At 40.5% G+C, this 27121-nt stretch overlaps 2 protein-coding genes across 2 annotated transcripts in view; one reads left to right on the top strand and one right to left on the bottom strand.

The window, feature by feature from the left end:
- Positions 1–1741, top strand: part of STAB2 (stabilin 2) — an 86512-nt gene extending 84771 nt beyond the window's left edge. Inside the window, exons 68-69 of the mRNA XM_075708114.1 lie at positions 943–1062; positions 1691–1741. Coding sequence (XP_075564229.1) covers positions 943–1062; positions 1691–1741 — 171 coding nt within the window. The remainder of the gene's footprint in view (positions 1–942; positions 1063–1690) is intronic.
- A 4449-nt stretch (positions 1742–6190) lies between these two features.
- Positions 6191–26559, bottom strand: NT5DC3 (5'-nucleotidase domain containing 3). Its single transcript, XM_075716557.1, has 14 exons — positions 26364–26559; positions 22821–23005; positions 19129–19203; positions 18534–18589; positions 14782–14872; positions 12988–13125; positions 11406–11466; positions 11046–11148; positions 10803–10904; positions 9736–9817; positions 9310–9396; positions 8006–8146; positions 7574–7638; positions 6191–6452 (listed from the first exon to the last, which is right to left on the bottom strand). Exons 1-14 carry the CDS (start codon positions 26557–26559, stop codon positions 6191–6193), a joined length of 1644 nt encoding a protein of 547 aa, XP_075572672.1.
- Positions 26560–27121: the final 562 nt, after the last annotated feature.

The raw sequence follows: 27121 nt of genomic DNA, 5'->3' as shown, positions 1-27121 counted from the left end.
TCTTCGGCACAAGCTTACATCTGCCTACTGCTCCCCGAGACCTATCCCTCCAGGGTGCCCAATGGGCTCTCACAGACACTTCCAACACCAAGGATTAGCCAAAAGCTTATTTAACTGCACAGCACCAGTGCAGAAACCTTTGCCTCACCAGAAAGCTCACCCTTAGGGAAGCAGGTCATTACAACCACTGAAAGGGCACTTGTTCTCTTCCCCCTCCTCCATGGCATTACTAATAATTTTTGCTGTTCTGGAGGTTGAAACATGTGATAGGAAAAAGGCCAGATGCAAAAGACAAGCAAACTGAAATGATTGTCAGGATTGAAAAGTGCAAATTTTTATAGTGATGTGCTCTCACGCTTGCTTTCTCTTAACTAACTTTGCTAGCCTCACATAGCATCATGATGATGCAAAACCAGCGAGCAACAGCCAAGCTACTCGGAGATGAGGGATGACAAAAAAAAAAAAAAAACAAACAAGTGTTACAAAATGCACAAAAAAAATCAATGCAAAAAAAAGTCTGCCTGGAAGTAACCAGAAATCCCTTCCTACTCCAGCCCTTGCATAATGTGAATTGTCTTCTAGAAACAAAAACAGGAGCCATCAGCCAGGGGAAACACTTGTATTTTTATATAGTTGCAATAAGAGTGCCCAGGACCAACCAGGTGTCTTTTTATCTCAGGCACAATGCCAGGGCAACATTTCCTCTCCCATTCTTTGCTGAGGCTTTAAAATAATAAGGGAGAGAAAAAAGGTACCTGTGTTAAGTGACCTGAGATAATACAATAACCTCAGACACAGTTCACGGCCAGAGACACTCATTTAGATGATAAAGCCAGTTCAGTCACAACACTGCACCAGTCGGTAGTGAAGCGTAAGTGCCCCACTTAATGCACTGTTAGGGGGAGGCTGGATTTTAAGCAGGTTTCTGTGATTTTCATGTAGTCAAAAGATGACACTGACGTAACATCACTGGACAAGTCACAGCCTTCAAATATCACCAACCCCTCATATGAAAGGTCTTCTGCACTGACTCCACCAGAACCTACTTATGATCTTTTCTCAGTAAGTGTTCATTTTGACTTGAGACACAACTAAAATCATGGTAAGAGGGAATGACTTTATGAAAGGAATATGTCTAGTTGGAAAAAAAGAAAAAAATAATTCAGGAAAACACCATTCAAGTTCCTGGCTTTCCTGTCTCACCACTGCTAAAAATTGGGTCTGTGGTCTACAGCTCTATCTCAAGTCTACCTTCAAAGAGAGTTGAATTAAATTGGACTTCAAATGCTACTGGATGCCAGTGACATGTCTATACAAACTTAAAAAGCCTTCCAAAAAAAAAAAAAAAAAAAGTCTTCCCTTCTCTTTGCTGCAAACACAGCCGAGTGCCATGCCAGCACTCTGCAAAGAATCTGAAATGCAGCGGGGAGGGGGCTGGGAAACAAGGGAAGGAAAGATTGAGTAAAGCTAGAATATCTGAATAGCCTCGATGGTCCAATTTAGCAAGACCCTCATGTACATGCAGTCTCTAAAATCACAATAAACCTTTTTGCATCCAGTAAAAAGACTTGTTTGGTGCAAAAATGTCAGGTGCAAAACTCTGCCATCTATATGGACAAATTTGCCAAAAAGTGACTTTCATTTCTTAACGCAATGTTCAAGTCTGATTTTCTTTTCTTCTATTTTATAGGATTTGGATGACCAGCAGCTTGTGATGAGTGGTCCTCATGACCAGAATTGAAGACTGAATTTGGCATTAGTCAATTATAAAACACATTTCTATTTACATTTACTGTGAAAAACAGCACCTACATGTTTGAGGGAATAAAATCTTGTTACAAATTAAAAACCAAAAGAGCACGGCTTTGTTTAAGATGCAGTCTGTAGAGTTCACAGAGTTACCAACCTCAGAAGCAGTGGCTGTATCTGAGCAATATCAGCTAAGAGTGCCAAATGCAAAACTGAGTCTCGACTAACCTACCCAGAAGCAAACAGACACTTCTCAGTGAAAAGACTTTCTCGACTAACCTACCCAGAAGCAAACAGACACTTCTCAGTGAAAAGACTTTCACTAGCCTGCTACTATTTAACCGCTTTTATTCCTCTTCACAGACTTTAGCGTGGCCTCAAATACACTGCTAACTTGGCAAATATCCTAAATTTGCTAGTACTCCAGCTCTACGCTTTTATTTTGGCTCAGTTACAACTACAACCGGCAAGTGTGAAACAGAACATGTGTTAAACCTGTATTTTTAAACTGAGGAGGTTTTTTTGCTAGTATACTTTCTTGTAAGAATTCCAGCAGCAGGAAACACCAACCATCCTGTCTGCCCTGCTTGCCCACTCTAGCTTTTCTGTCTTTCTTCCAACTTGACTGTGTTTTGTTTACATCTCACCTCACTGTACAAAGGGAAATAGTAATTGTAGCAGCTTTAGCAAGAAATATAGGTGCTACGAGGGTACTCAAATAGCAATCAATTTTTACTTGAGCTATTTTTGTGAAAAGTGGACAATGAAGATGATGTACTTGCCACCCCACATCCACATTCAGATTTTTGGGTCTGTGAGGACCAGAAGTTACCTGCTTATTCACGTACTGTAATTTTACTAAGCATGTTAACATTGCCTTTCAATCAATGTACAGCAGTAACAGCTCCAATTTTCACCATACTATTAGATGTGAATCGAACTTGAGTTTGATTCGCTGTCGTTTCCTTCCCTCAAAACATTAATATCATAGCAAATTGTGAGAACACTATAGAAACCACAAAACAGCAAGAAAAGGAAGATTTTCTTGCTGGCAGCAGTAACGTTCCCCTACGATACGCTTCCTGGTGTCTACCACACGTTGGGGGCAGGAGGGAAGGTGTCCCTGCAGGAAAGCATTAGTTACCTCTGAGAGCCACCCCAGGATGCCTCCCATCAGAACAAGGTATGCAGGCAAATCCAGGGTTGTTGATGCAGCTATCAGGCACTACCAAGGAAATCTAATGTGTAAATATGCCTGGATGAAAGAGCCACAGACTGAAGTAATTTCCCTAACTCCTTCCCTTGCCCCCCTACATGCCTGCTTGTTTTTACCTGTAAGATATTAAAAAATTTAGAACACACACACACACACACTTAAACACACACATATTTCAGGGAGTTTGCCCCACAGGGTGTTGCAATTAATCCAACTCATGTTCCTTCCTTCTCCCCAGTCACCCAAAATATTAAGGCTCGTAGGGACCAGAAGATAAAGTCCAAGCATTTATTTTTGTAATAATCATTAAATATTTATTATCACAAAAGAAGTTTCCACAGTTCATTAAACGCTTCTTTTACTGACAGACTATTCTCTTCAGAGTTTTTGATAGAACAGAAAGAAAATTTCTTCTTCCTTTGCTGTTCAAATAAACTATACTCCCAAAATGAATCTAAGAGACACTGCCCTTTAAACATGCTCAGAAATCTCAAAGTCAGTAAGATAACAAGCTTAAAATAAATAATGCGGAGCGCGCTGAGGTGTATAGCTCAAGTTCTCTGAAATTATTACAAAAATGTCTTGCATTTTTGTAAAAGTTAAAGAGCAGCATTCTAGTGCTGAAAAATGAGTAATACACTGTAAAATTCTCACTTAATTTCATATTATATACAGCTGGGTTGTTTTAAAGGAACATAACCCTCCCATAATGATTTTTTTTCATGCAATGTTGTTTATTTGAAGAAGTCATGCAATACAAACAAAATTTTACTTCAGCTGGCTTTTGTAACATAGCTTTGTACAGAAGTTTGATTTGTAAGTTAAGAGAAAGGAAGGGTGAGAGGAGGAAATTATCTTGAAACAAAATGTGTTATGTGGATAACATCAACCAACCCAATTAAACTGTTCCTGCTTAACGCAGGAAAATTAGGCAAACTGACTCCTAGCCAGCTTTAAAAGGAGAAACATCACAGAGCTGTAACCAACAAAACATTATCAAATTCAATAATGCAGAACTGAATAACACAATACTGTTACTTGCTGGTAGTAAGATGAAGAATGTGCAGTGGTTTGGTTTTTGGGTTGGTTTTTGGTTTGGTTTTTTTCTTTGTAAACAGTGCATTGAAGTCTGGAGCACGAGAGGTGCTACACACATGTAACACCAAATTCGGTTCTAGCTGAGCATTAGGATAAAGAACTGAACGCAAATCAGGCATAGTTCCATCCCCACATTTCATTATCAAGTTATGCTAAATATTTCTCGCACAGCCCCACCACCAAGTCTCCTGATAAAGCCAAACTAAATTCCTGCAAAACTTTATCTTTTTCTTCCAGCAAAACAGCAGGACTGTCAGATGAACTTACTAATTTCAAGTATATTCATCTGTTTAAGTAACACACACACACTCTCTTCAGGAGTGTCGCATGTCAAGTTTGAAACAGGAGCACAAGCAAATCACAAACATAAAATCTATAACCACCTCTGAGGACTTCAGACTGATTTCAAGCATACAGGAAAACTGCTTATGAAATTGTGCAGGCTAGATTAGGATACATTCTTTACTTTGCAAACATGCTTTTAAAAATATGAAAGATACTGCATATGAAATGCAATATAGGTACTTGCACATAATACAGACAGTTTTGGGTTTTTTTAAAAAAAAAAAAAACAAACAACAAACAAGAAAACTTTTGGTCACCAAAAGTCTGTTCACCTGACAATCATGGTAGGAAGCAAGTGCTATCCCAAAATTAAGTGAAGAATACCAACTGCTATATATTTTGTTAATTATATGCTTTTAAAAACAGAGCGTTTAATAACTAAAATTTGAAAAGTATTAATCATATTATGCCTTCTAAAATGGCTGGGGTGGGAAGCACCAGTTAAAAAAAACATTTCCTTTGGATGCAGAGAAAGGAAAGCATCCTTATTTAAAACCAACTACAGAGCAGTTCTATAAAGTGCCTGTTTGAGGAAACACATCAACAGATGTTTTCCTTGTGCAAAATAGACATTTTTCAGCTCAAATCTTTGGAACATATATGCTACCCAGAGTTTGTGTTCATGCATTACCTGTAATTTCAGTAATTTTAATAAAACTTCTAATCTGCACCACCAGAATTATTTTCATTGATGCAAACTGTCCACTACCCCCAATTCAGCTTTGAGGACTTGAGCTAAAAAAATGTCATCAGAAAACTCTGGGTTTTGTTTTCTCATTTCTTAATTTTTCTTTCAACTCATTTGCCCATTGTGCGTGTTTACCTTTGACCGTAAAAGTTCATTAATGAAGGCTATATGAAATACATTCTCTCCTAGGGAACAGCAAAACCACGTTGCATACCACAGTAAGACACTTAAAATTTTAAAAAGCAGCATTTAGGATCAATCTAAAGCCTGACAGAGATCTGTCTCCACTTTGAAATGCAAAACGCAAGACCTCTGGAAACGGCTTTATTATCAGAGAGTGGATATTTGAAGTGTTTTGAAACTTAAAAAGAAAGGTGCCTAAAAGTTAACGAAAAGGAAGCTGAAGCAGCCCAATTTACTGCCACTTTCAGTTTTAGGCTCAGGTCCACCTATAGCCAAGCACAGACATTACAAGAACAGAAACTGCAGAAAGAAGAAAAAGCCCTCAACAGCCTGAGCCCGCCTGTGCTGCAATCACTGCAATGCAGCAGAGCCACACCAACACTACACAGCAGTTAGTTCAGTTACAGGTAAGGCTCTAGCTATGGCAGCAAGGAAAGTTAAAATGCGTACACCATCCCTCTCAGTCTCACTGTAAACTGGCTACTAAACTGTGTATCATTGCCTTACTAATACTGGATTTAAGCTTTTCAGTGCCAAGATCCATTGGCTCCAGCTGGAGTTCTGATCAGGGCCACAACAGAGAGTACAGGTATCTCTTTATAAATCAAGGCTGCAGGTCAAAATTTCCAATGAACAAAGAAACAAAAACAACCACTCCAGAACACCACCAGTCCTTCCCCTCAAATTTGCCCTCCCTCCCAGCCCACTACTATTTTGGCAGTCCATCATCTCTTCTGTGCATAAGAGGAGTTTTCACATCTCCAAGCAGGAGTGGAGAAAATTAGTACAATGCTTACGAGAACAAGTATGAATTATATCTAAATCAAGATAACAGATTTTAAGTGACTTAAATAAAATACATATACATTAAAAAAAATAATTGCCCATTTCAGAGAGAACAAGCCAAGTGCTTATTTGATCTGAACTGCATCTTGTAGGAAAGGTATTCTGAATGTACCAGTGCACAGCTGGCCTGACCAGCCAGGAAGTTCATGCTGCAAAGGAGTCCTTCTTGGATAAAACGTGTAATCAGGCTCATAGTTCAAGAGACAACTCAATGATGCCATGTAGATATCTGCAAATCTAGACAGACGTCTTAGGAAATAAGTTGGATTCTCATCAGTTCTGAATAAGCTTCCAAACTGCGCATTGAAGAAATTCCTGTTCATCTCCCTGTTCCCCCAAAAAAAGAAAACAAAGAGAATGAAGTGAACATACCTGCACACACCTTTCTACCAGCTAGCATCCTGAACCTGAAGCAAGCAGTTCATATAATCTGTTCTATGCATTATTCTCTTGCCATTGCACTTCAAACCACTTAAATGCACCACGTAAGAAATTTTTGCACCTCTTGCACACATGTAGCCCAGATCTAGCAATCACAGTAGCGAACAGAAGAGCTTCACACTTCTCCCACTAAAACGAGTGATAAGTTGCTTCTGACTTCAGAAACACAACATCTCAAGCTTTATTTTCTAGACATTGTGAAAGATGACTTTTGCCTTCATCTAAATCCTAATGAGATCCACTTGACCCAAAGATAAAAGACTCTCTAAAAAAATGCTAAGATTTGGCTTAATGTACACAAAAAGTATAAACACATCTTGGAATTAACTTCTGTTATTAGTCACTGCAAAGTACCATTTCCATTTCATTTACTTCCACATTTCTGGGGAAGGCTGCTGGTGGTACAGCTGCTGACCTTGCCAACTGTGCACTCCAGACACCCTGCATTCAGGGATTGCTCCTTCATGACAGTAGAGTTTGAGGAGTTTTAGCCCTATTACCTATCTCTGTGAGGAGTCCACTGCTAAATCCAGTCTAGCACAGAGCCCAGTTTCTGCATATTCTAAGATGTATTGTAAGCAACCTGAAGCAATCATCTGAAAAAAACTGAAGTGACCTAAGTCTTGATACAGAAACACATTTTTAAATCATGCAGAAGTTAAGCTGTGTAATCAATAGCAATGGTGACAGCTGAACACAGAGGGACAGGAGACCTAAGACAAAAAGTAAAAGTATTTGATCTGATGTTACCCTTTCATGCAGAAAACTAATATCTGTTCCAAAGAAGGGAAACAGGGAAAAGGGGTTCATATGCACCAAGTGTCAGAGGAAAGAAGAGCTGCACAGGTAGAATATTACTTTATGCAGATAATTTTAGAAGGTCTGTAAGTACCAGAGAATATAAATCAGGGATGGACAGAAATTCTGAAGAAACCTGTGGAAGAAATCACGTAGAACGCTTGGCTATCATGAAGCATATTGCAAATTCTTCGTCCCCCATGTCTTACCTCATTTCCTTTCTCTCCTTCTTCCATTCTTCTAAAATCATTTGTGAATCAGGATCACGGTGAACCTGGAATGTAAAGTATGGATGACAGGTAACTAAGGATGCCCTTGTAAACGAACCTTTCCATTAATCAACCCTTACCAGCTAACAGTACAAGAGCAATGCTTCAGAGATCAGTATACAGAAGTTACCCACATGCACTTTAAGCAACTGAAAGCAGGAATCAATCCAGGCTGACAAGTGGAGGAAGGGAACAAGATTTTGGTAAAACTCTTATTAACTAGCCAAACAAATAATTGCATTTATTTATCTACAGTCAAAGTGGTGAACTTTAATGAGACAGAAAGCACTTGCAACGTCAACATCCAGCATTTAGAAACTTGGCTGGATCCCTTCTGCTATACAGAGATGATTACACACACACAGAACAAACCTGCATGTGTTCCAGTAATCCTGTCAAGGTTTGCAGCCAGGTCATGGTTTGAATGTACTTCTCTGTGTTCATGATTTTAATCTCTGATCGTAACTCTGGAATAATTGCACCAGTGCGCCAGCCATGCTTCAGGGTCAAATCCTATTTACCAAGAAGAATTACAAAATACAAGTATTAGTCTTAAAAAGAACTACTTAAAAGAACTGAAGAATTTGACCATTGTTTATCCCAAAGGGGCACTAATTTAATTGCTTGTTATGTGTAAGAAGAAATATTAAACAGTGGGACTTAACTGTGCCAATAGGCAACAGATTTTAATTTCAGAGTAAGCTTCAAATCCCACATTTTTAAAGAGACAGAAACAAAGAACACACAAGCATTTGCAAATAAGCACTAATTCATTAAGTTTAAAACAAACACTAGGAAATTACTCTTGTGGATGAGAAGTATCTGGAGGAAACTGCATGTTAGGTTCGTGGTATTTACCCATACGCTCAGCTGACAGAAGGGTCCTATTGGGACCCCCAGCTATTCAAGCTCCTGGCAAGTACAGGATGAAGCAGCTGCCACCTGTGCTCTTTCCTCCACTGTGCCAGAAAAGAACGGAGCTGCGTCCTCCTTCCTTTGGCCCTCAGCCTTCTGGAGCACCCAAACTACTCTTCTTTTTAAAAGCAGATAGGGGCAAAAATGTTAATATCTGCTGCTGCTGAAACATGTTACCACAGCTTCGCAGTGGAAAGTCATATCCAGGCATTCATATGCAATCACTTACAAAAGACTTAAGCGGTGGTCACTTACTCTAAAATAACAGTTAACTGTACATTGGTTCGTAAGGTAGTAAGAAAACACCTAGATAGTGGGGCTACAAACCGTAGCAAGATCTTGGGAAGAAAGATAGTTTACCATTAGTGACAGGAAGATTGCCTCCTGCATTCAAAACAGAAGTTCATTCAGCTCTTACTATATTTGGCAGTAAATTCATCCATATCAGCCACATCCTGTAGGTGTGGATATCTGTGTTTACTCTCTGTTACATCTGACACAACCAGTATCTGGATCAGGAATACCAACTCACACAACTTAAACAAGCTAAATGCTACACGTCAGGTGGAAAGTATGGGCAGCCTTTTACAGCACCAATTTTCTTCACTGCAAGACAAGCAATATGGCTTAATTACCAACTCAAATTTTGTTGTATTTAGAAATCTCAAATGAAAGCGTGTTATATTGAATCACTAGGGAGGAAGAAGAGGAAAACAATAAGCCTCATCTTTTATCCTGTTTCGTGAAAGTAAACTACTTACAGCCAAGTCACTGTAAATGTGATCGCCAAAGTAGAGAACCTTAGAGCCCCTCCAGCCAGTCAGCTTCAGAAATTCGTACAAGTTACCCTGCGGAAACAATGACATATTCATCGTAGCAGCATGCAACTTGCACCTTTAAAAGCCTGAAAAAGGAATTCAGTACACCCCTAAAAATATTTTCAAATCAAGAATCTTGTCCTCAGTTTATATATTAAAAATCCCAAATTTTACAGGCAATCTCAGTAATACTATCACTTCAAGAGGCAAGTAAACTGCAGACGTACAATGAATTTGTATCACTTCAATCACTAAAGTACTCTTAAAAAACATACCTAGTTTTTAGAAACCTTTATGATGTCTAAAGAAGCTTGGGATTCTAGAAAATAGGTATTAAATTCGAACTGAAAGAGTTTATTGAAAGCGTACCTGTTTGTAAATCTGACCTTTCTGCAGCTTGTGAATTTTGTCCCAAAGCAACACTCCCCTTTCATTCACCTTCCGAAACGGTCTAGAATAGAATTATATACAATCGTTACATTGCTGTGGAAATTCTGTCACTTTTTAGGAGGAGATTAGAATTTTGATATTAAAAATACTCGTCCTTCAAAAGGAAAACATGCTCTCTAGCATCTGAACATTTTGTAATAGAAAAAGCAAAGCTCCAAATCTTCAGCTTTAGCCAGTGAAATGCAATGTATCTATCCAGTATACTTATGGTGTTTACAACAGAGTTTGAGAACAACTGTTGAGACCTAAGGCAGGGATCCCAGACAGAGGGGAAGAAACAGAGTGAACTGTCTGCCATTAAGGAGAAAAGACAACACGGAAGAAGTGAAGATGTGTAAAAATCTTGCCCAGTACCTCATTTTGTACAACTGAACAACTGAAGAAGAAGGGGGCAGAGGACTGGGGGCCAGACGTAAAGTTCTTTTTAAAAGTAAATGAAAAAAAGGGAAAAAAAAATCCCACCTCCCTCTATCTCACTTTCAAATCATAAGTACACATAAAGGAATAGGCCTTTTTCAAGTGTAAGAGTAGTGCATACACATTACAAATGTGTTTAATTGAACACCTAGTCCAAATACTCCAGTCTGTCAGCCAGTCTGCCCTTTAAATATCATGTATGACTAAACAAAACCAGAAGCAATGAAAGACATTTCCAGATAAGGGGCTGGTTCTGAAAGGCACCAAAATTTCTCAGGTTTATTAGGAAAGGAACACACTTCAATTTACAAGCTAAGATGTTAAAAACAGCTTCTGTGACCCTCAGTCCAGTAGACCTGTAATAGCTACTGGAACTTTCTTAGGTAAGAAATAGTAAATATTTGAACTTCAGAATTGGGTGTTGCTGCATTCTGTAATGACCTTAAACAGCATTTCATCAAATACGATTTCATTTTTCATTGCATCCAAATGAAAATATTTCATAACATGCTCTATAGTCTTAGATGGAATATGCTGCTAGAATCATTCTTTACTGACTAAATACCCACCTTCGCTTATCATTGAAAAAGTTTGGCTTATCAGCCTGTACAATGACCACATCAAAGAGATCCCTCCAGTCCTTGCCAACTATGAATTTCATGCCTTTGTCCCTAAAAAGAACAGAGGCATATTAACAGTGAAGCATAATAGAAATGCAGTTACCTGTGCAATACAATGAATTACATTCAAGAACCTCATCCTCCCCATCCTCTAAAAATGTATAGTTGAACAGCAAACAACTATTCCCTTACACGAAGCTGCTGGGACTGTTTGTGATGAGAAACATCTTCTTGCCATGATCAGCCAGCTTTGCTAACACCGCACGAGTTTGTTCAGCATAGCAGATGTATTTCTCTGTGAGGATTAGGGAAAATACAATATTAACTGGAAAAGATTTTCATGAGAATTTTCTCTTCATTCAACCAAGGGTTCAGAACATAAGGTTATACCTAACAAAGGCACCTTAGAAAAGTGGCAATAACTCTTTCAAACTTTAAAATTTAGAATTTGTAATCCTAAATAAGGAAGCCAGAATCCTAAATAAGGAAGCCAGAAAGATCATTATACTATTGGTGAAAAAAGCTTTGACAGATGATCTCATTAGTACTTACCAATATCTGCTTCAATTGCTCTGTACATTATTCCTTTGATGTGGACATCCCTGATTGAATCCTGTCAGGAAAGCAACAGAGCACTAAAGAACCGAAAAATCTTTTCAAGTATAAAAACCGTGCTCACTGCATAGCAGTAGTAATTTGTTTTTAAAACAATTCCTTTCTCTGAATTACACTTTCAGCTTTACAGAAATGCCATGTGATGTTCATGATACGTATGTCACCCCTAGACAAAGAGTAAGCCTGTCCTCCAAGAAACTAACTTCATACTTTTGGGAGTACAAACTGTATAGTGCAGGGGTTGTTCTACGTAACAACTGTGAAAGGGCGCTCAGAAGGGTGAAGTGGGATGAAAGCCCTCTGCAGAAGCAGTCATCACAGATTTCCAATGACCTTTGGAGCAGAGCACATTCCTTTCCTCTTGGGGGAAAAAAAAAAAACCACCAAAACCAAACAACCCAAAACCAAAAAGTTAAGCCAGACAGATTTTAGATTATGATCACTCACAAATGCCCCGGTTATTTAAAAAAGTAATTTATTAACAGATGAAAGAAGCTAAATGCTTAAGTAAGTACCCATAAGGCCCTCTGAAGGCATTTGGCAGCTCTCCTGAGCCAGCTCTACACTAGACTGCTTTGTTTAGGACAGCGGTGCTGCCATTTTGGTACTTACATGGAGTATGTCCTCAAATCTCAAAAAAATGCCAGTATAGGGCTTCCAAAATGTTGGTAATGCTGAGCAGTAGTACAGAAGTTTCTACAAAAACTTCAGCAGAAACCACAGGAACTAGCCTTCTGACTCTATGTAACCATAGGCAGAAGGGAAAATTACTCTGGAGGTCAAAAGTTTCTTAAAGCCCATCTGATGTACTCGGGAAAGTGAGAAACTCAACATTTGGGTGCATCACATATGCTGAACAACTACACAAGTTTAATACATGTCAACAAGGGACCAGGAGAAGGTTTTGGATGGAAAGCTTGTACAGACAAATACCATCAACTTGGGCATGACCTCTTCTGTTCTTAAATAACCATGACATAAAATTATCTCATCTGCAGGACACATCCTGAGGAATCAAAACGGTCAAATTACTCTAGTCATGACTAGATTTTCTTTAGAGGAGGAAAACAGGCAAAAATACATATGCCAAAAGCAAGAGACAGCAAATGATCGTATACTAGCGAAGATACAGAGGCAGTACAACTGAAAGCTCCAAACTAGAATTCCCTCTTACAATTCCTGCTAGTGAGAAAAGTATACCTTTAACAACAATCAAGAGAAGTCTTATTGACATACAAGTGCTTCTTCGTTTTCCCCCATCCGCCTCTCAAACCTACAAAAAGAGCAACAACCCTAGAACGTAAGATTTAAAACAATTTTCAAATTATTCTATGTTTATTTTCCAAGGTCTACCTTCATTTTACTTATGTTTTTATGGTTGTATAGTAATAATTACCCTACACAAAACCTAAAGTTGAGGTATTTCACTGGAGCTGATGCAACAGGTTGAAACTTCCTGAAGTGCTCACAGAGAAGACGCACAAACATAGAGGTTTACCTAAATCTTCAAAGCTAGTACCTTGACATCTTTGTACAGATGAACAGGCTCATAGTCTATGTTGTTTTTCAGAAAATATTCATTCACACAAGAAAGAAGTGTCATTTCTGGCAAGGAAAATATATCCATGAATTGCTTCATTGTATTTCCGTGTGAGCTCTACAGGGGTGGAAAGAAAAAAAAAATAAAAAAAGGTCAGGCATTTCTCAGATTAGAACACTTTCATTCATCCAGTATAAACACTTCAGCTTAGTTGCAGATACACTTTTGCCATCGCTGTTCACACTGCTTTAGATTCTTTTTGAACTAACACACTTTCAATAAAATAACTCCAACAAAAGTGTTGGCTTTATTTTAAGAATTAATCATGACTCATTACTCTTAAGAGCAGTATTTTAATTCATAAGCACACAAAAGACAGTGCTCAGCTAAAAATCAAGAGGACTTAGAAGCTTCACTGGAAGTCCACACTTCTATAAATAAGAGGCAATGGGTACTACGACAGGGGGGTGGTTTTGTTGTCTTTTTTCTTTTTTAAATAAGCGGAATACTGATTAGGACTGCAAAACAATTTACCTCCTTGAAAAGAAATAATAAAAAGTTGTAAGAACCTACAGTAACTACGCAGTAACAGAGGAAAAGATTTCTAGTCTACAAAAGCTGTAATTATAGTTAAGTTTCACAAAAGTAGAGAATCTCATTATATAAGAGCAAATACAAAGCAAATACTTCTCAAGAAAAGAGGTAAAGCAACGAGCTCAAGACAGCACACTGGTCAAGATCACAGAAACACAAACGACTGAGGTTGCAAGGGACCTCTGGAGGTCATTTGTCCAACCCCCTTGCTCAAGGATGGCCACCTAGAGCCAGTTGCCCAGAACCGCCAAGGATGGAGACTCTACAGCCTTCCTGGGCAACCAACTCATGCAAGTGCTCAGTACAGAAAATGTTTCCTGGTGTTCAGAGGGAACCTCCTGTGTTTCAGTTTGTGCCCACGGCCTCTTGTCCTGTCACTGTCTGTTCCAAGATCAAAGAAAGCATAGACCTGCACAGACCAAGGCATCCCACAAGGAATGCCAGGGCGATATTCAGAGCTGCTGCAGAGACCAGATTTGGGAATTCTAAGTTCAGCTCCTTAAAATAAGAACAAGTGCAAGAACAACAAAATGCTCCACAGCACAAAGAAGGATCTTTTATGTCAACATGGAATTAACATCCGGAAGTAAAAGGGGTAAAATAAACTTGTTTTTTACTAAAAAGACAGCACTGTTCTTCATTTGGGAAAGAGGAAGGAACCTACCAGCAAGATCAACTTCCCCCCACAAAGTCAAATCCTAAACTTAAAAGCTTTGTCTTTTATCATTCATCTTTTACCAAATCCTCTTACTGTCACTCTGCCAGCTGGTATGCAAGAGATGCCTCCATACATTTACTTGCTGCTACATCAGCTAAGCCATTAGACCACCAGGAAGAAGTACATAGCCAAGCTAAGGCACAAGATATGGTTCGTTTCCCAGCTTTTATCAGATTTGCTGTGCAACACTGAGCAAGCCACTTGATTTTTCTATGTTCTGCTTCTCTGTCTGTATGACTAGGCAAAGGAACAGTGAAAGAAGAAACTAGTGAGTGGGAGAAAGAAAAGATATTTGTCGCTTTACAGAGCAAACTTCACATCTAGCACTGTAAGTCAGTCATGTATTGAGAAAATATAACTGCTAGTAAGAACAAGAACTAAATGCAAACACTACTACCCCCACCCCAAAAAAAAAAAAAAAACACCCCCAAAACATTTTTAAGAGCAGTTCGTGGTTTTACCTTTCCATAAAAGTCACTCATTTGTTCTAAAGGGACATGGGAACCATCATACATTGCAATAACTTCTTCATCTGGGACAACACTGAGGCCTCTGGAAAACAACATTAGCTTTAGTTCCAAAGACAGATTAAAATTTTCAAGTATTTACCAAATGAAAGTCTGACAGACTAACACTTAGATCCGGAGCTTATTAAAATACTAATAATGTCATAGGAACACTTTAGTCTGTAAGTTAAAACAACATCTTTCCTTACAGAACAAGTAACATTTTAACAGGCTGACGCACACGGAACACATTCCAATTTTAAGTCCTTTTTACTTTCTTACGGGGAAAAAAGCTAATTAGTCTCCATTGAAACTATGCCTCAAGGGTTTGTAAGAAGTAGTTAGAGCTTCCAGTTTCTTAACACAAAGTAATTCCGCACTCTGCCTTTGTTTCATACAGCACTGATGATGCGATAGTGTTTAAACCAGATTATTCTGCAGCATGACCTTGAAGAATCAAGGGAAAGCAAGCCATACACAACCTTTAACTAAGTAAGAATTTCTTTTAAACTGTATCAACAGTTCAATTTCTCAAAATTTAAGATTACTTGAAGGATTGTTGACAAGTAATTAAAATATAAAAATATAACAACAAATGGTGAAGGAGGAGACATCCTCTCTCCCCAGAGCTTCTTTATCAACTATGAAGAGATTAAAGGCTTCGGTTTGGTTTGGTTCTGAATGTTTACAGTATCAAGCATCTTGCACTAAAGCTTCTAAAACACTGCAGGCACACAAACATCCTCACCAGAGGACACAGAGGTGTTGAGGTTTTGCTTAAGATTAAAGAACCCAAATGAAAACCAGATCATCTCGTCCCTTTTTTCCAAGCTTACTTACGGTGTTTTGCAGCCTTGTAAGACAGGCAGTTACTTCAGTGCCTCCCCTCCAGTGTCTTACCCTGATGTGTTGTGAGGCATTAAAAAATAAATTACTTAATAAGCCTAGTACCTTCAGTGTTTAGTGTCCATACCAGCTTTGCAGTGGAAAGGCACGATACATGAACTTCCTCAGGGCTGCTATGGTAGCAGAGTCCCACGTTAACTAGTTCCTTTACCGCACTTCTCAATACTCAACTTGCACATAGCTCTGTGCTAGTGCTGGTAGGACTCCAGCATTCAAGTTAGTATTGCGCACCAACACGGCAGATAGTATTGGTTTTGTAACGTACAGAGCTCAGCATCACCCACTCCACAGCAGGAAACACAAATAAATGCAACCAAAATGTTAAACACATACCAAGTAATACAGTCAGAATTAAGAAGGACTGACTCATCTTCTAGTCTGCAGACAGCTATGCCAAGTAGTATCTGAATACTGCTACAGAAAACACTTGTAGATCAGGAACTACTTAAGCACAAATCAAGAGAGGACAATAGACATATGTGAAATCCAGAGAGGAGACACGGCTGTGTAAGCAAAGCTGTACATTAGTTTTGCCAGAAGACCCATAGTCTTGACACAGTTCACAGTCCAGCTGTATAACTACTAAGTTTATTTTATTCCACCCACAGCATGGACAGACTGCTCTAAAAGCATCACAGTTCACCGACAGCAGTGCTCCCATTGCTGCTCTTGGAGATGTGCATTGTTAGAGGGATACCAAAACTGCTTACACCTCTCAGTGCAAGTGAGGCTGTACACTTGGGCAAGTCCTGCTACTTTCCGCAGTATAATTGTCCTACACATGTACAGAACACACAGAAGGCTAAAACTAAGAACTACAGATACACAACAACTGACAGCAAAGCTCAGTGTTGGAATAGAAGAGAAAAGGTAACGTTATTTGAAACAAAATTAAGAGACAGTATTGAGTGAAATGGCAGCTTTCACTCTCTCTCCCTCACACACACTCACAAGTACCAAGACGTGTGGCCTAGCAGCCTGTCCAGAATTACTTTGGGTGACGCAGAGAACAAGGGATGCCAGCTCTTCAACAAATCTCAACAACTCTCTGGAGTTTTCTTGATCAGTCATCACATGCTGGCTTCAGGTGTGCCTTTTGTACTAGAGGTTGACAGCACCTGTGTTCTTCTGCCCCTTCATTCTGTCCCACTCTGAGTCATAAGGCAACACGGCTGATGGACTCACCACCCATTCTTCTTCTCGTCAAGGTCACCATACAGTTCCAGTCATACCACTGTTCTTCCTGACATCTTCTCTCAAAGCCTCCAGCCTCTTTTTTGCTCCCCCTGCCCCCATACAGGTGTTTGGAGAAACAGCATGCAGATGTGATGGTATCTTGATGACCAGCTGATCCAGGTACCACCACGTGCCATCCTTTTGTCCCTTCTACCAACATTTCTTCTGGTGTTCTCACACATACATGTTTCCATTCATACCTCATTCATACCAATCTTCGTATTTCTACTACATACCTCTACAGATAAATGTATCTTTAATTACTTCACCTAGCCTTTAATCTAGCAAACTAGCATTTTTTAACAGTGAAAAATGTAAAAATGTGACAGCCTTTTAAAATGAATCTTACAACTAGTGACCTTCACTGAGTTCTCCGTTTCCCTCCTAACCCTGCAAAAATGATTCCTTCAAAAACCACAGGAACAGGTTTTGTCAGTTGAAATATACAAGAATTATTCTATATCAGCATGTATAAAACACAAATAAGTGATATGATGTTTCACGTGGACTCTGATGATGTATACAGAACACACATTGTTTTGGCAGCTTTAGACAGACACTGTGTTGACAGTATGAGCCTAATGCTGGACCCATGCCATCTTGTTTCCTCTTTCACTTTCCTTCCTTTCCTCTCCCCTCTCCCAAAGGAGATCTCAGACCAAGTCATAAAAGAACAGATCAATGACTAAGGCTGAATCATCTACCTATTTGCCTACCTGGCAAACAAAAAGTAACGAGTGCATTATCATCACTTCATGCTACCATACACAGTTCCATGCTAGCCCCCATAGTAAATTAGCTCAAGGTGGCATTATCTCTTGGCCCCAAAAGAAAATTTTTTGTCCAATGACATTAAGAAAGGTGCTCAGCCTTGTTTAATTTAAAATATGGTACCAAGTGTGGTGTTCATGTCAGTCAAATGCGTACTGCTTCATTACAGCAAACTGAGCCATACTAAAAACTCTCCTGTCAAAGATCACATACAGTAAATCTATACCATGTAACAAAGCACACACCAATTTTACATCAATTCAGTCAACTGAAAAAGTGTCAGGCTGTGCAGACACAAAGCAGCTGTGCTCCAACCACATCATACTTGCAGAATGATATATCTAAACTTAAAAGGTCTGTGCAAATACAGTAAGACCTCTCAAGTGTCTCTGCAACCACACTAAAATCATGCTAACAGGCACTACGTGACAAATTATTTACATAGAAAGCAACAGTGGAGAAGTCATCAGCGTATTTTTAGATGTCTTTCGGCACAATTTAACAGCCGGAAACAAAGTGAGTCAGCACTATGTGACCAACCAGCTTGCCAACTTCCCCGCTCTGAACTGGGGGATCAGCTGTGCTGTATCAGTCAGTAGGTGTGTGCGCATGTCTGTTGTGTACACAGAGGTGCAAAGAAACCCCCTCCAGTAAGACTGCAATATTCATTCACGTCCGTGCTTTTCAGTGCACTGTTCCTGATACGAACTTAAAATGTACGCTAATAAATGCCATTAAGAGATTCAAAAACAAGAGTATACATTTTATTATAAATAGGAAATAATTTTATCTACCTGTAAACTGTTCCCAGCTGAATATAATGAAAAGCATCAATCTTCATTAATAATGCCTTGCAGGGGAAAGAGGAAAAAAAAATATCAGTTTTTAATCACATCAACTATTTGACATGAAATTATAGAAATCAAGGCAACTTTATCTATAATCTTTCCATCTCGAGAACACCTGAGCACCTTCACTTCAACTTCCTTCATAGCTTCCAAAATACTTTATCAATGGCTTTTACCTAGGGCTTGCCAAATCACCAAGGAAACTTTGTCCAGTGACCTGAGCTAGGTCATGAAGAAATATCTTTTCCTATTAGCAGATGCCTGCTTAGTTTTATTTTGTTGCACTCCAAGTTGACTTTCTCCCTCCCCCTGCCCACCATGAGAACAAAACACCCAAAACGCTTTATACTTAAGAGCTATTTAAAAAAAAAAAAAATTAAAAAAAAAAAATCAAGCTTGCCATGAAAGAGAAAAAAACCATGAAATAAAATCCTTACACATTAACGCAGAGTGAAAAGTTAGTAGACTTAAAAGCCCTATTTATTTTCTTTGGCTAGGTTCTCAGCACTGCATAACTCAGCACAAAGTTATTTATACATACCCGGTGCACATCATAATGAAGTCCTCTGATTGCAAAATTGGGATCATAATCGTATTTTCTTATTTCTGCAGGATACTAAGAAAAGATGGCAATGATTTGATTTTAAATCCATAACAAAAACAAACAAAAAACGTTTCTGCAGAATTTTAAAAGCTTAAGTTTTCTATGCTTCTGATATTCACTATTCATTAAGAAAGGCTTTTTAATAGGTTGGTGAGATTTGCAGGAATGTATGTACAGTGCAAGACAAGTCAAACATTTTTCCGAAATCCAAGGTCAACGTTTTAAATCTAAGTCAAGCACAGTACCTGAAGTTGGACATCATATACTCTGTAGTGACCACCTTTGAACATTAGCCTCTTGTTCAAAAAGTTATTTTAATTTATGCACCTTTGAAAACAAACTATATTTTATTAACTTCCTAAAATTTAATAGCTGAGTTACCTTGCATTATGAAGTGTCATCAAGAAAAAGACTATACAAACACAGCTTCCAGCTCAACCTTCTAGCTAGAAACCCGAGAACGTGGCCTGATTTACAGAGATACCCAAACTTTACTGCTCATTTCTACTGAAAGAAAAATCAATACAATATCATCAATATTAACAGGAGAAAAAAAAAATCTCTGGCATTTTCAAGAAAAAAGCAGAGCTATCTGTTTTGACTCCCTAAGTGTGGATCATACTCCTGATCTTAGATTGTTGTGTTTGAAACATTGACCCCAGAGGTGTTTAAAGATACGATGCACTGTAAATAAACACCGATGGGAAGGAAGGAAGGAAGGAAGAAGAATTTACAGCAGCTAACGTTACCTGAAGAAGCCAGGCTCCCCCAGAAGGGACTTTCCCCAAGAACAGTGCATTACAAAGATCAGATTCTGAAAGAAGTCTGGCATTAATCACAGCGAGTCACTTCAGGAGAACACTGCAGTGACCCAAGTGTATTTACCCTGGACAGCATTTGTAACACCTTGCTGTTTAGAGGTGCACATGAACTGAATGTCTGTGTCATGTACTCTTTCCTTAGGTTGTTTATAGATAGCATAACCTATCGCACCACCTATTAGGGAGTTTTCTAACATTTTTCGGTACAAACCCATTTTCAGTCGATTGTAATTTTGTCCTGCTTTAAGCATAGGTTAGCCATGAAAAAAATGTTAGGTGTGTGCCTTGGGCTAAGGGTTTTGTTCATTTGTTTTTAAAAGGTAAAGTGCTTCAGTCATTTCTGGCAAGGCCTGAGAAAACTATCACTTCTTTGATTAACCAGCTGAAAGGTGATCCTTCATTTTCCTCCCACAGGCTACAGCACTCTTAGAATTTGACAAATGCATCTCAGGCACACTCTTCACCTTCTCAACACCAGTCTCCATACATATATGGCTAATTTACAGGCCTTCAAGGAAAAGTAGTAGATTATACAGCTTCAACAGAGGCTCGAACTACTCTTACCAAAAAAAAAAAAAAAAAAAAAAAAAAAAAAGGCAATTTCTCCACAAAGTTTTTATCTATGTTGAAGAGGACTTGCTCTGCAACTGCTGTAGATTGTGCTGGTATTGAGGACAGGCATCTACAGTTAAAAGAAAATAGTCCTTTCTCCTAACTTCTGAACTATCATCCCTACCATCGCTTCCAGAAAACGTGGGGGAGGCTACTGATCTGAACAAAGAACAGCATCAACAGCCTACAAATGCACTGGGAAGATGTCTAGATTTGGCCAGGGAACAGGAATCAGAAAAGGAGACAAGAGAAAACATCAGGGGATGATACAGAATGTGATTAATTAAAAACTACAGTGTACTGCACATGCCTCAAAGCAGCCACATCAAGCATGAACAAGGAAATTCAAGCATGAACAAAGAAATTTATTTCTGACTTTTTCAAATTTCTGCATGCTTGACTTTCCTACTTTATTCTACTAGAAGGCTGTCTTTTTGCACGCATGCCAGTACACATGAGAAAAAGATTGAGCCTATCTTGGCACACAAATCAAAGCTTCCTCACAAGCCAAACAAAATAGTGATAAAAATTGCACTGTTTGCTTACCCCACTCTTGGTAGGGATAGATATATCTGGACTGAAACAGCAGTCCAGATAAGGTGGCACAATGCCTGTACATTAGGAAAGAAATAAACCTAAGAGCAAGAGTTTACATTCAACACCTGCTGCCACCTCCAAGATTAGCACTAAATTGATGTTTATTCTCTTGGACACACTTCAAAATTCCTTGATTCCTTCACTGTATTTTGCAATTTCTGACAAATTACCTTACGCTGCCATGACCAAAATTGGCCATCTTTTAGGTTGACTATGACAGTCACAATGGGCAATACTATCTAGAAGCTTTTTCTAACATTAAAGGCAAGATAAACATTAACAGTATAAGCAGCTACAAAGATAGCATTAATAAAAACTGTTGTCCCCAATAAATTCCAACAGGAGAGGTTCTATTTCAATAAGTGGTCTCAAAAAGTAATTACAGCTTCATTTACTAGAACTCAAGATATTTTAATTGAGACAAACTGGAAAGTTATTACTGCCTGAATTCATTCAAATAGCAAAGACAGAGCACCATTTTAATTATTGTCGACAAGAATTAATTTTGACTCCTATGGTAATATTGATTTTTTCAAGAACCAGGTAGCTTTATTAAAGCGTATTTACACATTCTACAGAAATTGCTACCAAGACATGCCAAAATCTTAAGGGGATCAAGTTGTGTATGCTTGTAGTGCCCATGAAGTTTTGTTTGTTCTTCCAGGGATATTTATAGGTGTTTATATATAGCTCCTAACCTTTAGGTTCAAATACGGACATAGAATAACACCACTCATTCAGATTTAGGCTGTATAAAATACACAAGCATTTTTATTAATAAAAGTTACTCTGTGGACTTTTTGTCTTTTATTTTCCTGCAAGTCCTACAGTTCAATAAACTTTGACTCTTTCAGACCACGTTTTCTTCAATCTTTTTCCCTGCAACACCTTCAGTTTCCCAAGTCACCCATCTCCCCCCCGCTTTCTGACACACAGTAACTTCTCCCAGCCCCAACCTACACAACCAACCAGCTCCAAGCTGCTTGGATGTCAGCTGGTCACAGATGCAAACACACTGCTTGGCGAGGCAACAGGGCAGTGCTCCCTCTTAGGGCACTACTGAGCTGAACACTTACGTGGGTTTCTCTTGTATCCAGCCTCTGATTACAGCGTCACTGCACACACTGCCCCTTCAGCTAACTCAGCTGAAACACCGGGCACATACAGAGCAGCACCTTGCAAGCACACAGTGCACTCAAAGATCTCATAAGAAGTCAGGCTAAAAATATTTCATACAAAAATTAATCACTGCACTCACAGCAATGCATAAAACAGAGTAACGGTAACTTTTAAGCTCCTTATTTATTAGGGTGACTCCAATAATTGACAATCAGGAAAAAAACAAAAAACCATACCACCACGTTAAAAAATAAACCCAGTAAAACTCTATTCCATAACAGTTGTCAGATTGTGCTCTGCTCAAAACTGCAGCTGAGAATAAACCAGGACTTCTGTGGTTCATATATAGCTGTTGTACAAAGTGTGTTGTAAGGGAGCCAAGCTAGGACTAAGGCATGAAAAGATGAGTTATGCCCCTCTCAGTTAGTAATTATTTATTACACTCTTTATTCATAAGTTTATTATATTAATTTTACTTACCCGATGCTCATTAATAAGAAGATCTCGAGCAGCATTGAAGATCAGCGTGTGCAGATGTTTAGAATAAAAGACCAGTGTGTAGTCGTAATCAAAACCATAAATTTCAATGTCTGACAGGCTCATTTCATTGTTTGAAAAAATAGCATCCGGATTCAGCATGTTACTCATAATTGAAGGAACCAACTCTGGGAACAGGGGAGAGGAAAAAAAAAAGTTACACCAGCCTTGTAGTTTTATTTAAACAAATATGTAGAAATCCATTAGCAATTTCTAAATATATATAACTAATGATGGAAACTATCAAACTAATTCACACTAACGAGCAAATCCTTAACAATAAGACGCTATTGAAAATGCTGTCCCTAACTTGTCTTGGTGACACATAGTTTTTATTTGAAGCAAACTTTTCTCTGTCCAGTTCAAGTAGGAGAGAAGGAGAGAAGATACATTTCAGCATCTCATTCAGAGAACCCCAGACTTAATATATACAATTCTTCGCTAACTCCATTAACACATTTCTTACTGCTTTTGAAAATGAACTTTGGAGAAGGTAATTATTATTACAGTAGCCTTGTCTTCTCCTGCCATTATTTTATCCAGCTTCTGCCCCAGAAGCAGAACTGAGATTGTTTTTGCTTTAGCATTGCTTTATTTTCTTTTACTTCACCATTTCAAGGTTACCCCATCACTCAATTTCAACTCAAATAAGTAAACTTGAAGTGATTGCCATACTTTCCAAACAACAGTTACACACACATTGCTATCCTTATTAACCTTCTAGCAAGTCAGGAAGCCAAAAATATTATAGTTATTCTCAACACACATGTACCTAGTGTGTGTAAATCACTTCCATTTTTAAGGGTGTGTTTCTCCTGATATTTGTTTGAAAAGTATACTGTGAAGTTAAGACCACTTACATAATGCCATGTTAACATTAAGTAACTTTAGAACCAACACCAGTATTAAGGATGTTTGTATTTTGTGTTCAGAAAACTTGGAAGAGCAACATTAGCAGGCTAAATGCTACCCCTCCTGGAAGCATAAAACATGGGCATGTTTTCCTTTCTTTCCTTCCCATATACTATCTTTATAATCCAGCCTTCCTTACTAGTGGAAAAAAGAAGGGGAGCTTTCATCTTAAATCTGTGCTTGGAAGGGTGAGTCTAAAGGGAATAGGCTTTGTTTGGTTACTCTCTACACATAAGACTAGAAGAACTTGGTCAAGCTCATCTCAACACCTTCAGCTCTGAGGACTGATAACGCTACGTGCTCCACCATGGAAGGAAACCATCTCAACAAGGCAGGTAGGCAGGGGGACTCCAGATCTGTTACAAAGATAGTGCTCCATTTTGAAAACTCTGGCCAACTTGTAGAAAAGGAAATAACATTTCTTTTGTAAAAGCAATGCCTTCAACTGCTGCACAGTTGACAGGCAGATACAATAAGAAACTTATACAGATGCCAAATAACAGATGGTAATCTGAAACCATTCAGTTTTATCAGATGCAGATACGCAAGTCTTTTAATTTTTGAGAGAGACAAAACAGCAATTTCACAGAGTTTAATTCCAAGTTTCAAATAAGGTCCAGCATCTCTTTCACCAAAAAAGATCTCAGGAGTTCCCCACGCTTAAGCTGACATGAAGAACTGTCTCTATCATTTCAGAGGATTTAATAAAATAAGCCTCAACCAAAACATTAGCTCCTACTATCTCCAGTCACTGCTTATAGTAGTACAGGAGATAAATGTTATGGTCAGTTGAGGTAACAAAATAATGAAATGCAATTTGACATGCTACTATTAAGGCAAATACTTTTATTCTATAAAAAACCAGCCATGAATCATCTAATTAACCGGAAGTCATAACCATAGTTGTGAGTGAACTTCCAAAATCATGTTACAACACCCATTTCTGTATTAAAGTATTTTTTCAAATGTGCACCCTGAAGAGTCAACATTTGTTTTATAAATAAAGATATTTAAGTATATATATATAGATATAAAGATACTTCAGATTAAAAAAAAGCTTGACTAGCACCTGCCTGAAAACAGACAGTATGAACAATTTGTTGCTATTAGACATTCTGGCTGGCAGACAGCATCCCAAGCACTATAAACCTTGGGTCAAAATCAGGACAGCTTTGTCATGTTAACGCTATAACCAAGTGAAACATCACGTACTTGAAGCCATCGGGTGACTTAGGCTGTAATAAAATATTCTGAATTATTCTAGAAGCACTTGCCTCGTCTTTTGCCAACCCACACCCACTTATTTTCTCTTAACACTACCCTGCTCTCTAACCTCAGCTCTCAAGTGTGGGTGTGGTTTTCAAGAAGTTCATTCCAAAAACAGGAAAAGAAAAAAAGATTCAAAATAAAAGGCATTTACTCTCTTCTTCCTATCCCTTATCCCACCCTCTAAAGTTCATAGTACTCTTCCGAGATCTCTAACACAGCTTCTTATCTCACGTGCGAAATGCCACCACTATCTTACGTTTGCAAATGCTATGTTTGCACTCGGCACACTGAAGCCCCAGGTCACGCTCAATACTCTTAAGCGTAGAATAAGACCATACGTATGTTTTTGGTTGGTTTTTTTGTTTTGTTTTTTTTTTTAAAGGGCAAAACATGCAAGACTAAAGCATTATCCATTGCCGCTACAGGATAAGTTTTCCCACTCGATGGTGTGGAACACATGCTGCCTCTTTTGGCTCTCTAAAAAGATCGCATATTCAAGCACCTTGGTAATACTCTTCTCACCAAAGCAAGGGCAGAAGCAAGCAAGCTTCAATATCTGGCCCTTAATTTTTTTCCTAGCCGGGCTGACAAAGAGGGCTTCCCAGTCACGCAGGTATCATTAGCATTCTACCCTGGCTTCACTGCATCACAGCATTATAACGCAAACATAGGCAAAACTAAAAAAAAGTCAGCTAAACCTTGCCAGCATTTTAACTTTTTGGAAGAGCGGCCTGTTGCAGAAAGCCCCTCAAACAGACGACCAACTTCCTGACCTTCTTTTTACCTTTGCCTTTCTCCACCACACAGCACACCCCCAACGCCGGGCGCCTTGCCCGGCCCAGCCCGCGCCCCACGGCAGGCTCCTTCCCCGAGGCACTGCCCCACAGCCGCCGGCCCGGGGGGCTCGGAGCGCTGCGGGCCCAGCGGGCGCCCGGCCCTGGGGACCCCCCGAGGCGGCGGTCTCATCACTCGGGGAGAGCACGGGAGCCCGCCAGAACGGAGAGCGCCCCGACGCCGGGAGCAGAGGAGGGCGGCTTCGGCGGGCGCTGCGGGGCGGCCCCACCGCCGCCCACCGGGGGAAAGCCCCCGGGTGGAGGCGCGCAGCGGCCCGCAACCCCCGCTAAGCGGGCCTCGCCCCCCGAACCCTTCACGCTGCCGCAGGGGCTCCCACTCGCCGCTCCTCCTCTCCCAGCCGCCGGCACGCCATGTATTTTGCTTTAGGAGCGGCGGCACTCCGACCTGCAGCAGCGGGAGGGCGGGCAGGGCGGGGGAGCCGCGCCGCTGCCGCCCGCGGGCCCCGCTCACCCTTGGTGACTCTCTTGGCCTCCTTGTAGCGCGACCACAGGTAGCTCCTCATGTCGGCCGGCGGCTGCTGCTGCTGCTGCGGGGCCACCGTGCAGTAGGGAGCGGCCCCCGCGGCGGGCAGGGCCCGGCACCGCCGCCCGCCCGCCCGCGCCCGCCCCGCCGCCAGCAGGGACCGCGCCGCCGCCGCCGCTGCCATGCTGCCCCGCTCCGCTCCGCTCCGCCCGGCCCGGCCGCTCAGCCCCGCCGCGCCGCGCCGCTCCGCCGCCGGCTGAAGTCACTTCCTCGGGCCCCGCCCCGGGGCCGCGCCGAGGCGGGAGGCGGGGCCCTGCCCGCCGGCGCAGGTAGAGCCGTCCCGCCGCTCCCCCGGGCCCCGCCTGCGGGCTGAGCGCCGCGACCGGCCCGGCCCGGCCCGGCGGGGAGCGCTGGCCGTCCGGACACCCCCGCCGCTCCCCTGCCTCGCCTCCGCAAGGCCGGGCTGCGGGGCCGCAGCGGGGCTGGCGGGGGCCGCAGCGGCTTTCTCAAGGGCGGACCCCGGCCAGCGCGCCCCCGGGGAGCTAGCCCGGGGGGGCTGGGGCCCGGGCCCTCAGCTCTGCCGCCCCGACGGGGGAAGGCAGCTTCCCCCCCGCCTGTAATCCCAGCAGCATTTATCAGCAAGTGCTGAAGGTTCATCCCTGGGTTCAAGGTCAAGCGGAGCTGCGTGGGGAAGGTACCCCGACTTCACGCCTCCGCTGCTCCCCGCGTCTCCCGCTCTGCTAGGA

This window comes from Pelecanus crispus, chromosome 1 (assembly GCF_030463565.1).
Source record: "Pelecanus crispus isolate bPelCri1 chromosome 1, bPelCri1.pri, whole genome shotgun sequence".
In the NCBI taxonomy this organism is placed as follows: domain Eukaryota; kingdom Metazoa; phylum Chordata; class Aves; order Pelecaniformes; family Pelecanidae; genus Pelecanus; species Pelecanus crispus.
This window is presented reverse-complemented; position numbering and strand designations above follow the sequence as displayed.